This window comes from Juglans microcarpa x Juglans regia, chromosome 2D (assembly GCF_004785595.1).
Source record: "Juglans microcarpa x Juglans regia isolate MS1-56 chromosome 2D, Jm3101_v1.0, whole genome shotgun sequence".
NCBI lineage: Eukaryota > Viridiplantae > Streptophyta > Magnoliopsida > Fagales > Juglandaceae > Juglans > Juglans microcarpa x Juglans regia.
The window spans coordinates 196,941-213,411 of NC_054596.1; the positions used below are offsets into that span (position 1 = coordinate 196,941).

General features: G+C 37.5%; 2 protein-coding genes across 2 annotated transcripts; one reads left to right on the forward strand and one right to left on the reverse strand.

Moving 5' to 3' along the window:
* Window positions 1-1,291: 1,291 nt before the first annotated feature.
* LOC121249066 (cytochrome b-c1 complex subunit Rieske-4, mitochondrial-like) lies at window positions 1,292-4,110 on the reverse strand. Its single transcript, XM_041147723.1, has 2 exons — window positions 3,558-4,110; window positions 1,292-2,169 (listed from the first exon to the last, which is right to left on the reverse strand). Exons 1-2 carry the CDS (start codon window positions 3,757-3,759, stop codon window positions 1,526-1,528), a joined length of 846 nt encoding a protein of 281 aa, XP_041003657.1. The 5' UTR covers window positions 3,760-4,110; the 3' UTR covers window positions 1,292-1,525.
* Window positions 4,111-13,867: 9,757 nt separating this feature from the next.
* LOC121249069 (N-alpha-acetyltransferase MAK3) lies at window positions 13,868-16,216 on the forward strand. Its single transcript, XM_041147727.1, has 4 exons — window positions 13,868-14,181; window positions 14,293-14,413; window positions 15,048-15,103; window positions 15,863-16,216. The coding sequence occupies exons 1-4, from the start codon at window positions 13,990-13,992 to the stop codon at window positions 16,097-16,099; spliced, it is 606 nt and encodes a 201-aa protein (XP_041003661.1). The 5' UTR covers window positions 13,868-13,989; the 3' UTR covers window positions 16,100-16,216.
* The last annotated feature ends 255 nt before the right edge of the window (window positions 16,217-16,471 follow it).

The following is a 16,471-nucleotide window of genomic DNA, read 5'->3' on the forward strand; positions in this document are numbered from 1 at the left end:
TCGGTATCCTCTTCTTTACAAACATGAAATGAACCGAGATCTCAGAAAGTACCCGAAACCATAATTACAAACATGTTTCAAACTACCTGAGACCATGTTTCAAACTTCAGGGGAATTCAAGAAGCTCAGCCCACGCTCCAAACAATTCAATCGACAGTTCGGGGAACTCAAACAACATTAACAAAATCAAACCCAAACATTAACAAAATCAAACCCAAAAAATAAAATCAAGAGTAGAATCAAGGCTAGAGTTTCGAATCAAACCCAAACAATAAAAATCAAGAGTAAAATTTCGGCTAGGGTTTCGAATCTTTCCGTGTGCTTGCCGTGCTAGAGAAAAGCTGCCGTTGTACAGTGTTGGAGAGTGCCATCGCAGGAGAGAATGGTTGCCGGAGAGAATGGTTGCGGGAGAGAATGTTTGCGGAAGAAGAGAAATGGGGAAGAAGAGAGAGGGAAGAAGAGAAAAAAAAAATTAGAAGAAGAGAAAGAAGAAAGAGACACGGGAGAGGAAAGAAGAGAAGAAGAGAAAAAAAAGTAGAAGAAGAGAACGGAGCATTAGAGAGAAATATGGAAGAAGAGAAGAAGAAACGCGGGAGAAGAAGAGAGAAGAAGAAAGATAAAGAAATCGCGGGAGAAAGATGACTGAAATTAATAAATAATGTATTTGGAGGTGAAATAGTATTTTTCATCTTTGAAGAAAAATATGAAATTACTGTAGATAATATTTAAGATGAAAGTGTTTGTCTAATTCAATGTGGGCCAACTATTAATAAAATTAGTTAAATTTAGAAATGAAATGTTATTTGAAGAAGCCAATGTGGATGCTCTCACAAAGAATTGGCCGGGCCTGGAACAGTGCTTTCATACAAACAACCGTGACACTTGGGACCAGTACTGGCATCTACTTTTGCGTTCGAAGTTAAATTAGAAAGGAGGTTATCGTACGAGAGTAGGGACTCCCTCAAAGAATGTACTCTCAAGTCTAAACACCAAATTTTATGAGTCGTAGGGTTACGAAATAGCATGTAACCAAGTTTTGACGATTTCCAATTCTTTTCTGAGGCCAACTTGTTTGGAAAAGTATGCAAGTTGTTATCTATCAAAAAGGATACTTTATGGTGCACATGTTTTCACGAAGACAATTACAATTACATTGAAACAGACACCTAATAACACCAACAGCTCCCCTCCATGAACCAAAAAAAAGGAGGCAAATCACTATAATTCTTTACCATGACACCATAACAAACCCATTCAAATAATTTAATTGCAGCTTCCTGAAATTGTGAAGTGTCAAAATCATCCAAGCTCAGCAAAGGCCAGGCAACTTATTAAGAAATCCAGAGAAACACCAACAGTAGCAGTTTACAATATCCAAGTTACAAAATCATTTCTAATCATGCCCATGGAGGGGAAGAGGCTGAAATCAAAGACGTCTGCAAGAAATCTTCAGTAGTATCTGCTCAAATCAAATAAAGTTGGGATCACATATAACTATATTTTGCTAGAAAGCAAGCCACGATTCTCAACCAATCATTAACTTGTTCTCTTCCAAAAAGGTGTACGTTGGGACCTCCAAATTGTATGGTGCTGGCCCCTTACGAATCCTGCCAGAGATGTCATAATGGGAACCATGGCATGGGCAGAACCATCCACCAAAGTCACCGGCATTTGGCAAGGGAATGCAACCCAGATGTGTGCAGACTCCAACGACGATAAGCCATTCAGGATTCTTAACCCTCTCTGAGTCCGGTTGTGGGTCTCGAAGAGATCCAACATCAACACTATTTGCCAGCTTTATATCATCCTCAGTTCGACGCCTGATGAAGACTGGCTTTCCACGCCACTTAACAGTCACAGTAGAGCCCGGCTCAATACTAGAGAGATCAACCTCAAGCGAGGCCATTGCAAGAACATCCTTACTGGCTGACATGCTCAACACAAACTTGAGGATAAGGAGGCGAATCAGTGAGGCATAAACAAACCTACCACCAGTCAGAACAAAATAGGCAAATGCCCGCTTGCTGGGGTCGCCTGGAGGGAAACGTTCATGGTTGTACTCATCATAAACTATCTTTGAAGTAGGGTTCTTAACAGCTGCCACAGTTGCAGGAACGTCCAGGACTATGCTGTTTTCCTTTGTTGGGGTGAGAGACTCGGAAGCAAAACCTAGAAAACCAATCGTTTGCCAGCTAGTCATTAGAAAACACGGAAGAAGCAAAATGCAAAACTATGCCTATAGTCATCAATGCGTATATCAGAGTACAAGTAATCAGCTGAAAAAGCCAACCAATCATTAAAGGAGAAGGCTGATGAAAAGAAGCTTCAAACTTCAAAGGGCCTCTAATAATCAAGTGTATCTTGCTTCGTGGTGAAAGAACCTACATATGATCATGCTTTTTTCAGCTGTCTTTATTTTCATTTCCACATCCCTCAGCAAAAACAGGAAGCAAAAGAGCAAATTCAGAACTAGGGATCACACAAATATATGTTTTATGTATTGACTTATGCATATCACCACATCTTAGTTGGATAAGCCTACTTCTCACATGAACAAAAAATCAGTCCCAAATGTAATGCTGGGCACCATAGTTTGCTATCAATAAGTGGTTAAGAAATTTTACAAGAGGTCAGGGAGTTGATAAACCATAGACACACACACACACACAAATAAGTATTCATGATTATCATTCTATGTATCTCGTCAATATCAGGACTTGATAGAAATATCAACTTCAAACCGGCAAACAAGAAATAAAAAACTTGATATCTACAATTATATTTTTTCTATGTAGAAATCTGTTCTACAATATTCCAATTCAGAGTATAGACATGGATATTTATGAAAACACGGCACAGAAATTTATCACCTGATATTATCAAACCTCTTTTAGAGAAGCATTTACAACGCTGCACACCATAGTTTCTTAAGTTTTGAACAAACCTTGCAATTTTCAGGGGCAACTCGATATAGGGACACCTAAATTTGGATTACACTACTCCTTGGCCTCTAGTCAAACCAAAATTCAATGCACCCAAAAGGAGGAAGAACATTTCTTCATATACCCAACAGATCATGAAATACGTTTTCGTCATTAATAATTTCTAGCTTTTATTCTTCCGATAAAAAATCTTAGATTACAACCAAAATCGATAAACAAGTTTCCACGATCAAAACCCAGGCACCCCCAATGATTGCAAATAACTATAATACTGTAACTAGCTACCCATTCCCAAATAATCAAAAGCAACTTGAACAACAGCAAGCCCAAACAAGAAAAATGAAGATATTTCTAAACAAGTAGCTTCGGATATCGGTTTGTATAACCAAATAATAATAATAATAATACAGGAAAAGAGTAAATATGTATCCCTTGGCATTGTCTATCACGTTGAAGCAACATAACAAGAACCGATATTTATCCAAAATAAATCTAGGTTGAAGAATAGACATTAGCGGAATCATTTCATATTTATAAGAAAGAAAATGGCAATTATAAGACGCGTGAGACTTGACAAGTTGTTAGTATTTCAAGGGAAGGAAAATAAACCCTAACCTCTGAAGGGGATGTGAAATAAGCCAGGTCTGGAGAAAAAGGGGGCGTAGACGAAGCCGTCAGATCTGGGCTGATCAGACGACGAGGAATAACCGCCGTTAAAGAATAAATCACGGGGAAGTAGGACCGAGGCCGCCTGGTTGGGCCTCCATGACGACGACGGAGACAGAGAAGACAGCCTCCTTGCTGCAACCCTCAACATCTTCTTCTGACTCTAACCAAATTGGTTGGCGTAGCCGAATAATTGGGAAATTTGGCAGAGAGAGAGAGAGAGAGAAAAAAAAAATGGCAAACCCTTTAGATAATTGCTGGGCGAGGGGGAGGGCAGAAAGAGGAGAAGAGATTGTTCGGAGTGTCCCTGATTTTGACACATCAGCTATGTGAAGATCCAATGCCTACCAATAAATTTTGAAAAATATTCGGTGTATACAAAATTTTTACAGAATAAAGTAGTTTAATGTGATGATTATATACTTTTTTTTATAGATATGACGAGTAAACTTCTTTTATATATAAATCCATTGTATAGGATCTTTGTGTAAAGTTAGCAGTTTTCATAAATTTTAAAGGCAATTATCATCGCTTATAGCCTAGAATGAGTTGAAGAGAAGACACAAGATATGAGATCTTATTGTATTTATAATTGGTTGGTTAAGATTGTATTTGGATGATGAGATGATCTCAAATAATCTGAATTAATGTGACTAATAGTGTTGTAGGTCTCATTAATATGTGTTTGATCGTAAATAAATTGATATATGTATTTAAATGTATGGCGTAAGTTAATATGAGTTTTATTTTTTTATGAAAAGTTGAAAAAATAATAAATTCCATCAATTATTGATATGAGATGAATTGATGTGATTTCAACAATTAAACATAGCCTAAATTTCATGAGCAACAACAAATATTTAACAAATATTATACGTCACAATTATATTTATATATACTCTCTTATTCTATATCTTACAGTTAAAATAAAAGTTTTATGCATAGTACCCGCCCTATAAAAAATTAGGATAGTGATAAGGTTACTACTCTATTACTATTCATTTATTACTCATAGTTCATTTCATTTTTTTTATTTTTTATCATTTTCTTTTAAGTATTTTTTTAACATCCTTAACCATTAAGTAAAATAAAAAATTAAAAAAATCAAATATAAAATGAGTAGTAGGAGGGTAGTAACCCTATTATTTTCTAAAAAAATTATATCTATCTAATTTTTTTGCATCACACCATCAACATTTATCGTCAATAATATCTCTGTTGATGTTCCGTCATACAAGGGGGAAAATGCAATAAAAAAGAAAGCAAAACTGGGAAAAGAATAATGAGGCTCCATTTAGATAGTTGAAAGTGTTTCAGCTTATCTCATCATTATAACTTTTTTAAATTTTCATACAAAATATAATAAATAATTCAATTTTTCAAATCACAAAACAATAATAATATTAAAAAATAATATTTTAATAATATTTTATTTAACTTTCATATAAAATCATCTCATCTTATCTCACTATCCAAACCGCACCTCAGTTAGCAAGGTAAATTTTTGCTTACAATTGCTATATCATAGATGGACGGGGATGAATTGACAAACCCAGCTTGAACAAAAATCTCTCTACGCTTCCACCATCTAGGACTGGGGCCAAGAACCCGTGCTAGCCCTACCCAGTCCCTATGCACTCCCCAATGGAAAAATGAGTGATCTGTTTCCTGCAAATCATGACTTTACCACTCGGTCCTGATGGTCAGCAACTTGCTGGCAGCAGGGTGGATGTCGGGCTCGGCCTTGGCCCCTATCCAGGTTTTACCTACACACACACACACACACAATATACTAGTAAGGGCACTACATGCAAGGCATGTATGCCCCTTGCACGTAGCGCCCGACTCAAGGAATAAAAAAATGCCAATGAATTAAATGATTCTGCAATATGGTCAACAGTTGGTGAGAAGCCAAAAATGGAAATCTAGCTGAGTCCCAAGAACAATACTTAATATACACTTTAGTTGGAGAAAGTCAACTACAAGGCACAATCTCTATCCTTTCAACTTCCTTCCATATAAACAACGTCAACAAGAAACCAAGTCAATCAAACTTTATTCCCTCCTCCTCACCATCCATTTGTTTAAGGTATAACAATTTCATGTTATACTTCTATACTTAGTACTAAGTGAAGCCATCTAAACTCCTCATTTCAAGCATTTTGAAGAAATTCATAAACATGTTTAATAACATGCTTGCTGTCCAACAAGGGCCTCATCAGTTTTCTACATGGAAGATAGTTGAAAGTCATGGATAAAGAGTGTATAGATTATAGGAATCGAAGGGAACTAGAAAGTAACAAAATTTGGAAATCTCACCAAAATGGATGTTTGACAGGTTTTGGTAACTTTGTTGGAACCAAAAAGTTGAACTAAGGCCCACTTGATGGCCAATTTTGCCCTTAATTTTCAGTAGTTCATTACACAAATAAGTAACTTTAGTTGAGGGGAAGATCAAATGGAAGATAGAAATGAAAATTGCCTGATTTGAGCAAAAATATAATGCATATCGGAAAATTCCTGCACTAACTTTTACAGCCAATAACTTAGTTGTATACTTGGGTTATTAGGTTGAGGAAATAGTTAAAAATGCATACTAACCTCTACTGGTTTAACACATAAAAATGGAGGCTCTATGAAATAACCTTTCTCACCATTGGCTGCACTCCTTACATCAGACATTAAGTTTCGCACATGAAAAACAACCACGATATCCATTTAATCATTGCGTCATTGAACAAGCCATGAATTTCATGATCACCTAGATTTCCTTGGCCCCATATATCACTGATGGCCATTTTGTATGCTTATATATTTGAACTGATAAATTACCACTTACTCTAAATATATTTATTTTCATCCAGAAAACTTCATGACTGGCTATCACATAGTTTTTAATCACGAAAGGATGGTATTGGGTTGGAAGGATTCTAACTGTGAGTGCGATTCCATTTTTTTTCTCAGTGCACATTTATCTTCTTTTGGTGAATTCTTTTAGTGATTCTAGTGAGACTTGCTGTCACCAGGTTACAATGATTAGACCTAGAACAACCTACCTATCAGCCTATCACAACCTCTGGCAGTCTCCCCTGCTATTCTTGTGAACCCTTGTATCGATGACATCTTACTGTATAAACTCCATCTCTCCAAATTGGAGACTACTGAAGAAGTGTCTTGGCATTTTAACCATCATGGAGTGGCAACACAAGTCTAAGCAGGGACGAGAACAAAACTAGGAAGGTGAAGGCAATAATGACTTTAAAATTCTATTTGGTTATTCATTGAATTGATCATACACTAGATGGTCAACCTTTGTAGATCTGACATATTTACCCAAAAGATACAAGCAACTATTCCTCACTGTCAACCCCCATCTCCTTCTAAAAAAAACCCAAGAAACCACTTGCATCAATCTATAAAGTAATTTTATTATCCACAAAAAGAAAAAACAAAACAATAATAGCACACAGCCAAAATCCACTTCCATAAAATTTTGTGAAAATCGCGTAATGAAAAGTTTGCATAATAAAACTCTTGTAGAATATGTACGAGTGAAAATGATAAGATCTAAAATTGAAAAACTCCATAAAAAGAAAAATTATGAAATTTGGCAAGCCCATATATAATTTAAGCAATTAGTTATTTTTCAATGAACATTTTCAATTTTAAAAGGCTGTAGTTGCACACCTGTTGGTCTCACCAATTTAAAAAAAAAAAAAAACATTTTCAATTTAAGCAAGGAAACTGCTGGACACTCCAATTCAGCCTCCACTGATCGTACCAGCTAGTAGCAATGGATAAAGGAAAAAGCTAATCTGCCCCTTCTATATTACCGTTCCATATTTCTGCTTGACGTGACCATTTCACCTAGCTGCCACATAGCATATTTTTTGTTTTTTTTTTTTAAATAGACTTATCGTGATGATGTTAATGTAATTGGATGTGATGAGGAGTTGGCGATTTTTCTTTGTTTTGCTATCTAAATATGCTCAAGATTGTCTAACACAACATTTTTTTTTTTAAAACAAATTGCCGAATTATTACTATGTTTTATATAGGACTATTCATCTAAACTGGATTTTTCACCCCTCACCCTCACTGCTTTCAGCGGAGGTTCTACCGCCACCAGCAGTGGTTCCATTGTTCACAAATTTTATGAACATTTTATTACCATCTTTTAAGACGGCGTTCTCTTTGTAGGATATGGGTAAAGATCAAGAAATTGTTCGTAAAAATCATTTTTTTTCTTTTTTATCCACCACTTTACACTGTTGTTATTGTTTTGAGGGTGTTTGTTGGAAAACCCCACCTTCACCTCATGTTTCATTTTTTCTAATGAAGTTTACTTGCTTGCTTAGAAAAAAAGAAGAAAAAAAGGATAAATTATCTCCATTTTCCATATCTGTCTCTCGAGATATATATAAGGGAAAAAAAACTTTAGACTGACTCTCATTCTCTTTCTTTCATTCTCTCAATCCCCCCTCTGTCCAAACTCCCCATCTTCTTCATCTCCTCATTTTCGCCGACCCCAGCCTCACAACACATCTCTTTCTCATCCTCCTCTTCATCTTCTCTTATCCTCCTCCACTTTTTCTTCTCAAGGTGGTTCTCCCTAAGATACTCATGGGCCACGGCATGGTTGTGGGTTTGTTCATAAAACCACGACCACTACGGTTAATCTATACATATATATATATATATAGATTGTCTATGTATTTGAAGTTGATGTGTGAATTTGGTTGGTGGATATGTAGATTTGGTGAACGAATTGGTAGATTTGGAGAGTTTGGGAATTCTAGACAAGATGGCAAGGCCGTCCGTTCCCTCGACAGCCTGCACGAGATCACCCGTCCGTACAAGACGTGGCCGGATGCCGAGGGTCCATATGCAGCCTCCCACCCATGCAGGTGCAGGGAGCAAGATAGCCGACTATCCACTTGCATAGGGCGGGTAGCAAGCTTACTACCATTAAACTCTAGTGTGCCATGACAATTACTAGGGAATGAGGAGTTACACAAACTCGAAGGACACGAGCTCTAGATACTCTCATTAGATTTCTGGCTATATGTGACCATTGCTTCATTAGATTTCAGAAGGTTCTTATTGCAGATGATAATTATATTGTTTGATCGAAACTTATTGATAGAGTTTAAGGATAAATGTATTTCATTCTCATTTATTAGAGCAGAGTGATGCAAGTTGATATATATAAACAACTGGACACAACATAATTCATATGGACAAAGTGCCGTGCAGCTGATATGCACTGCTGTACAGAGAGATTTGCAGGAGTTTGTTACAAAGGGAATCTTGCCAGAGCACAACATTTACACAGAGGCAGACACAACCTAGTTTATGTAACACCCAATTCTTCTGGAAGACTAGTAGCTGAGGTGAAGATAATTTGTTGTGTCATCTGTGAGCTGGAGGAAAGAGTAGACAGCTCAATACGCCCCCACGAGCCAACCAGTGTATCAACAACTGTGAGGCTCGTTCTTAGCAAATGAAACCGAGATGACACTATTGGTTTTGTGAGAATGTCAGCCAATTGGTCTTTGGATGGAAGAAAAGCAACCTGAAGTGTTTTTGCAGCTACTCGATCCCGGACAAAATGGAAGTCAATTTCCATATGTTTTGTGCAGAAATAAAGTATGAGATTGATGGAAAGATAGGTTGTACCAAGGTTATCACACCATAGCAATGGAGGTTTAGAGAGGAAAACATGAAGCTCTTTAAGAAGTGATTGTATCCAAAGAAGTTCAGTTGTTGTATTTGCAAGAGATTTGTACTCAGCCTCGGTACTTGAGCGAGCAACATTGTGTTGCTTGCGAGAGCTCTAAGAAACAAGGTTTTGACTCATGAAGATACAAAAACCACCGATAGAGCGGTGGTCATCAGGGCAGCCTGCCCAATCCGCATAAAAAAAGGCTTGAAGTTTAAGATTGGAGGATTTATGAATGAAAAGACCAAAATTGATTGTGTGCTTAAGGTACCTTAACAAGCGTTTGACAGATTGCCAATGGGAGTGTTTTGGGTTGTACATAAATTGGCAAATTTTATTGACGGCAAAGGCAATATCAGGGCAAGTCAAAGAAAGGTATTGGAAACCCCCAACAACACTCCCATAGAGAGTGGGGTGAAAAAAAGATGGTGTGTAGGAGATGGAAAGGCGAGGGGAAGTGGCCATTGTAGAGGTTACTCCTTTGGCCGAAAGCATGTTGCTTTGAGATAGGAGATCCCCGAATGTATTTCCTTTGGAAAATTTGAATACCATCAAATAAGTATGAAATTTCTAGCCCAAGAAAAAAATGATAACTTGCCTAAGTCTTTGATAGGAAAAACAAAACCAAGAAAAACAATGAGATGATCAATCTGTGAGGGATGATAACTGGTAACCACTATGTCATCAATATACACTAAAACGAAAATGGTAATGGATTAGGAAGAATAAACAAATAAGGAGGGGTCTAATTTTGATGGAGTAAAACCGTATTCACATAAACACAAACAAAGTTGTGCAAACCAAGCTCTTGGAGCTTACTTTAGGCCACAATTAGCTTTCCACAAACAACAAACATACTCAGGATGGTCAGGATGAGTGAAACCGATGGGTTGAGTCATGTAAACAGTTTCAGAAAGATCGCCATGGAGAAAGGCGTTATGAATATCTAGTTGACGAAGTGGCCAACCAAGAGAGATAGCTAATAATAACACAAGCCGAACGGTTGTGGGTTTTACAAAAGGGCTAAAGGTTTCAGAGTAATTGATACCTTCCTATTGATTAAATCTTTTGGCAGCAAGGCGGGCTTCACGTCGTTCGATAGTATTGTCGGCCTTACGATTGGTGCGGAACACCCACCTGCAACCAATAATGTTAGAGGAAATGGGAGGGAAAACTAGAGTCCAAGTTTGACTCTAAATAAGGGCCTGAAACTCAATAGACACGGCATCACGCCATTCTTGAAAACAAGAAGCAACATTGTCTGAAGTTGGTTCCTCTGAAATGTCTAGTGAGGCACTATTTAGGTGGGGGTAAGAGATGGAGCCATCAATGAAGCGTTTGGGACGGGAAGAATTAGTTTTGGAGCGGATAATAATGGGGGATCGAGGAGGTGGAGGAGATGGATTAGAGAAAGGGTCTGGAAGTGAGAGTTGGTTTATCGAAGAAGATGAAGGGGACGTGTCGGTGGAAGGGGATGAGAGAATAAGACATGGGCAGAGTAATATGGCTTTGCTGAGGGAAAGTAGAGTCCGACGAGGAATGTGTGGAATATGGAAACCAATTTTTGTTGAAGACGACATCTCAGGATATATACATGCGATTGATTGATAAATGAAGACATTTATATCCTTTGTGCATGGGACTATATTGTAAGGACGGAGATTTGGCCAGCATTCGGAACCGAAAATTTTAAAAAATGAGTAATCAGGTTCCTAAGTTAAAAGAAAGAAAGAAAGAAAGAGATAAGGTGACTTATTTTTAAGTCAGGGAGATGGAAGAAAATTAATGAGATAGGCAGCGGTTTGAAAAGCATTCGTTCAAAATTTGTAAGGTAGGGAAGCCATTGCTAAAAGTGCAAGTCTACTTTCGACTATGTGATTGTGTTTTCTCTCTACCACACATTTTATTGGTGTGTATGAGGACAAGAAAGTCGATGCACAATTCCTTGAGATTGGAGAACTCAGGTAAGGGGCGAAATTCACCACCTCAATCGCTTTGAATAATTTTTATTTTTGCACTTAAGAAAAATGGAGGTAGCATCGCCTTTAAAGGCAAATGGATAAAACCACGTATAACGGCTATAGTCATCGACAAAAGAAATGTAATAGTGAAATCCATCTCTTGATAAATGAGGGGATGGACCCCAAACATCTACATAAATCAAATGCAAAGGTCGAATAGACCTATTGGCATAACTCTTAAAGGATAATTGCCGACACTTGGCAGTAGGACAATTAGTGCAAAAAAAGTTAAGTTGAGAATGAATAAATGGCAAGCATTTATTGTGCAAAATGTGAGAAACAAGTTGAAGGGATGGATGGCCAAGGCGATGATGCCAGTGAGCGACGATGGTTCTTTCTCCAACTAGAGCAACCCGATTTGACTTGGGAGTGTTTGGAGAAGGAAAGACATAGAGGCCATTATGGGTTGGACCTTTGAGTAGAGAGGTTCTCGTCCACTTGTCCTTCACAATGAAATGAGAGTCATGAAATTCGAAAAATACTGAATTATCACAACAAAATTGATTAACCAAGATAAGATTTTTTTAATCTGAGGAACATAAAGTAAATTGCATAGAAGAAAATTAGAATTGGAAGTTGAGAAATGAGAGTCACCAAAGTGGGTCACGGGAAGACCAGTTCCATTACCAACTTTAATTTGTTCAGGTCCTGAGTATGGTTCAGCAGAGAGGTTGAGGTTGTACAGATCAGAAGTAATGTGGTTTGTAGCAGCCAAGTCAGGGTACCACTACTTATCAGAGAGGGATTGAGCACTGGTATAATGAGTGGACAGAGCTTGGGGAGGATCATATTGGTAAGCTTGATCAAATCTGTGGTAACATTGCAAACAATGTAACCAACTTTTTGGCAAGTTTGACAAGTGGACTTGCTACCAGATTGTGAAGGTGGCTGAGAAGATGAGAAGGGACAGCCACCTCGACCATGACCACCTCGATAGCCATTACGGCTACAACGATAACCACCTCGACCACCACGAGGGGAATAAGCAATGGTGATATTTGCAAATAGGTTAAGGAGAAGACCATGCTAAAGAGATGTGAGTGAGAGGCAACTTTCAAAGGTAAGAAGTAGGTTGAAGAGTTCAACAGAGGTTATTGGCGTGGGGCGTGTGGTGACAGAAATGATGAAGGCCTCAAACTTAGAGGTGAGGCCATTAAGAAGATAGAAAACAACCTCAGAATCCCTCAATGGTCCACCCGCAGCAATCATAGTATCAGAAAGTAAATGAACCTTGCGATAGTAATCTGTTACTGAGAGTGAACCTTTTTTCAAGTTGGTGAGCTGATGGTAGATTTAAAAAATTTTGGCCTAGAATTGGGAAGTGAACATTGTGTCAAATGTGACCCAAAGCTCATGAGATGTGTGAGATGCAATGACTTGAGCAAGAATGCGTTCAATGAGAGATGAAAGAATGACACTGAGAAGCATCTGGTCTGTGAGATGCCATTTAAGGTAAGCTGGATTAGTTTGAGATGGGAAGGAGAGTAATGGAGAGGGAGATGAGGTAAGAAGGATTGGAGGGGGAGGAGAAGAGCCATCAATGAAATGGTAGAGTTCTTGTCCATGGAGATATGGGATAATTTGTGCTCACCAGAGGAGGAAATTGTCGGAATCGAGTTTGACGGAAACTATGTGGAAAAAATTACTGGGAAGTTGGAAGGTAGTGGAGGAGTGGTCATTTTCGGAAGAGGAGTGGTCACCAGCCATGGAGGACATTAGTCGTATTCATGATAGAGTTTAAAGAGAAATGCATTTCATTCTCATTGATTATAGCAGAACGACATAAGTTGATATATATGCACAACTGGACTCGACAGAATTCATATGGACAAAGTGTCGTGTAGCTTATATGCATTGTTGTACAGAGAAATTTGCAAGAGTTTGTTACAAAGGGAATATTGCCATAGCACTACATTTACACAGAGGTAGCACATTTACACAGAGGCAGCACATAACCTAGTCTACGTAACACCATATTCTTTTGGAAGTCTAGTTGCTGATGTGGAGATTATTTGTTGTGTCATCTGTGAGCTGGAGGAAAGAGTAGACTACTCAATACTTATAAAACCAAACGCTTGAAAAAAAAAATGATGTTAAAACAAATATTACATGCCACATGTTTTTGGGAGAGGGAGATTGCTTAACATTTTGAAGTACGAGATATCATAGAGTTATAAAGAGATTTTACAAAAATAAATTTAAATTGACGTGAATTTATGTGATTCATTAGATTTATTTTATAAGAAATAATACTCACACAATATATTTCATAACATGTGTTATAAAATAAGGATACTTTGACAAAATGATGTTATTTTTATGAAGTAGTTTATAAAAATATCAATCTTTTTAAAATATTATTATATAAAATGTTGTGAAAAGTTACGTTTATTTTGTTTTTGAGAACGTCTGCCTTTTCTGCTTAATGAACCAAAAAAACAAAAAGGTATTTTTGACCGATAACGCAATGAAGCTGTTTGTAATGTTGGTGGCTTGGTACAAAAGGGTCCTATTAAACGAAGGCCCGTGAAGAGCCCAAAAACAAATTCCTCTTTCACAGCATGCTCTCACCCCCATCCAAGTTCAAACCCTTCACGCAGGCACACAGTACACCGAGAAGGGAAGAGAGATAGAGGGGATGGATACGAAGGACGAAGAAGAAGAAACTAGGAAAGTAGAGTTCGAGCCAGTGGAGATAGAGTACGTGAGCTACGGGGGTGAACATCACCTACCCCTGATCATGTCTCTTGTCGACCAAGAACTCAGCGAGCCCTACTCCATCTTCACCTACCGTTACTTCGTCTATCTCTGGCCCCAACTTTCTTTCCTGGTTACCTTTCACTCTTACTTGTTATGGGGTTTCTTTCAAAACCTACAAACTCTAACTGATTATTTTTCTTTCTTTTGCGTCTGTGTTTGGTTTTCTGTGTATGGGTTTCAGGCTTTTCACCAAGGCAAGTGTGTGGGGACGGTGGTTTGTAAGATGGGTCAGCATCGAAATACGTTCAGAGGGTATATTGCTATGCTAGTTGTCATCAAGCCTTATAGAAGCAGAGGCATTGGTAATTGTCTAAATCTGCGGCATTTACCGATAAAAAAAATTATAATCTGCGGCATTTATGATTTTCAATCTGATTTAATCACTGCGATTAATTTTGCAACCGAGCTGTTAATTTTGGGCACCCCACTTTATTATGATAAACTTTGTTATATTGTGGCACTTAGAACTTTTTAGGTTATCATATTTATAGTGGTGTGTAACTATGTATTATGGAACTGATGCCTATTCTTATGGTATGGAAGAGTGTAAGGAGCTTGTAAGGAGGAATTTAATGGTTGAGATGTCATTCATATGCGTGACATATATGCTGATTGTTTTGTGTATATGCTGTAGACCAATGTGTGTTAGCATGGTGTTTATTACACAAAAATTGGTTGTAGTATACTTCCTGCGTACTCGGGCAACGCCTTTCATTGTGTTTAAATAAAATTTGACTTTCACCTGTAAAAAAATGGTTGTAGTAGAAAATGATGGTCGATTATAAATATTTGAGACTTCTGGTTTTTATAACCTCTACACACTGGTGCCTAAATTTATCATATGGTGTATCTCTAAAAATTCTCTTTGCTATATCTTATTGGCTGTGAAGCTTTGTGGCGTCTTAATATTTATGTTGAGATTTCCTTGAATTGCAGCTACGGAACTTGTTACCAGATCTATCAAAGTGATGATGGAATCGGGTTGTGAAGAGGTATGTGAGTATGTCAGCCTGGATTGTAAGGTTACCAACGTGTGTTACCGTCTTTGCATAAGTTATTAAACGTAACAAATTGGAACTTACGCATGACCCTGCTCTTCAATCTGTACCAACAGCCATCTCAGTGAATGTTCTTACCAAAGTGGCATTGCACAAGACCATCTCAGTTCCCTTCATGATTGAAACCTGTACTCAAAATTTATTTTGTGTAGTATGCCTTTGCATTTGCACAAGCATATCATAAAGGTGGTAGTATAAGCTATTACTAGCATCGTGCTTTTGTTACTAGCTGCTCGTCGTCGCTAAACTTAAATCACCGGTTAATCTACAGGAAATATTAGAATATGAAGCAGGTTCCAGAATCATGGTGAATTTTACTGGGAAATTAAGGCTGAAATGAAAAATATTGGAATTTTTTGGACAAATTAGGAGATGAAAATATATGGAATTGATTGTAGGACTTAGGCACATACTGTTTCTATGAATAATCTTTTGATTTCACATGTCCATTCATACAATAAAAATTGAACGACTTCGTTGGTGAAATAATGGGCTTGCTGCCATGAGGAAACACATGGTGATTTTTTTCCACGTTTTGAGCTAATTTATCCAACTACATTTGTTTTTTTTTTTCCATTCATGATGATATTGAGTTTGGCAATTTCTATCAATGTTTAGAAGCGAACACTGGCTTACACTTATGTTATTTTTCTCTCTCTCTTCCTTTTCTTCATTAAAAAAAAAAATGTGAAGGTAACATTGGAAGCAGAAGTTACAAATAAAGGAGCTCTAGCACTGTATGGCCGTCTAGGGTTTATAAGGGCAAAGCGACTCTTTCATTACTACTTGAACGGTGTTGATGCTTTTCGGCTGAAGCTGTTATTCCCTTCTCCAGAGTTATTCTCCTCCCTGCCAATGATTACAAACAATGAGGACAGCCACTGGCATCCAGATCACATGCCGCCTGAAGAATGTTGTGAGCTGCATTGACACTGGTATTTAGATTTTCCAGTTCAGTATATGTCCTATACATTCATAAACTTGTGAATTTCATTGCTAGGGTCTTTGAGATGCATACCATCTGAATGATCAATCTTTTGCAATCCATGTCCTGAAAAGGCTCTATTTTTTTTTTTTTTTTTTCGCATTTTGCCAACAGCAATGTTATTCTTCATCTTGGATTTGTTATACTTAGTCTCTCCGGTTAATTTATATTTAAGTTGGTTTTTAACAATAAAAAAGAAAACCATTTACCATGCACCAAATTAATTGATTTTGTTAGGGATGACAAAATATATAATAAAGAATGACATTTATCTTTTACTGCTTGTTTTACCATGCTGATTTTGAAAGCTCAAAGAT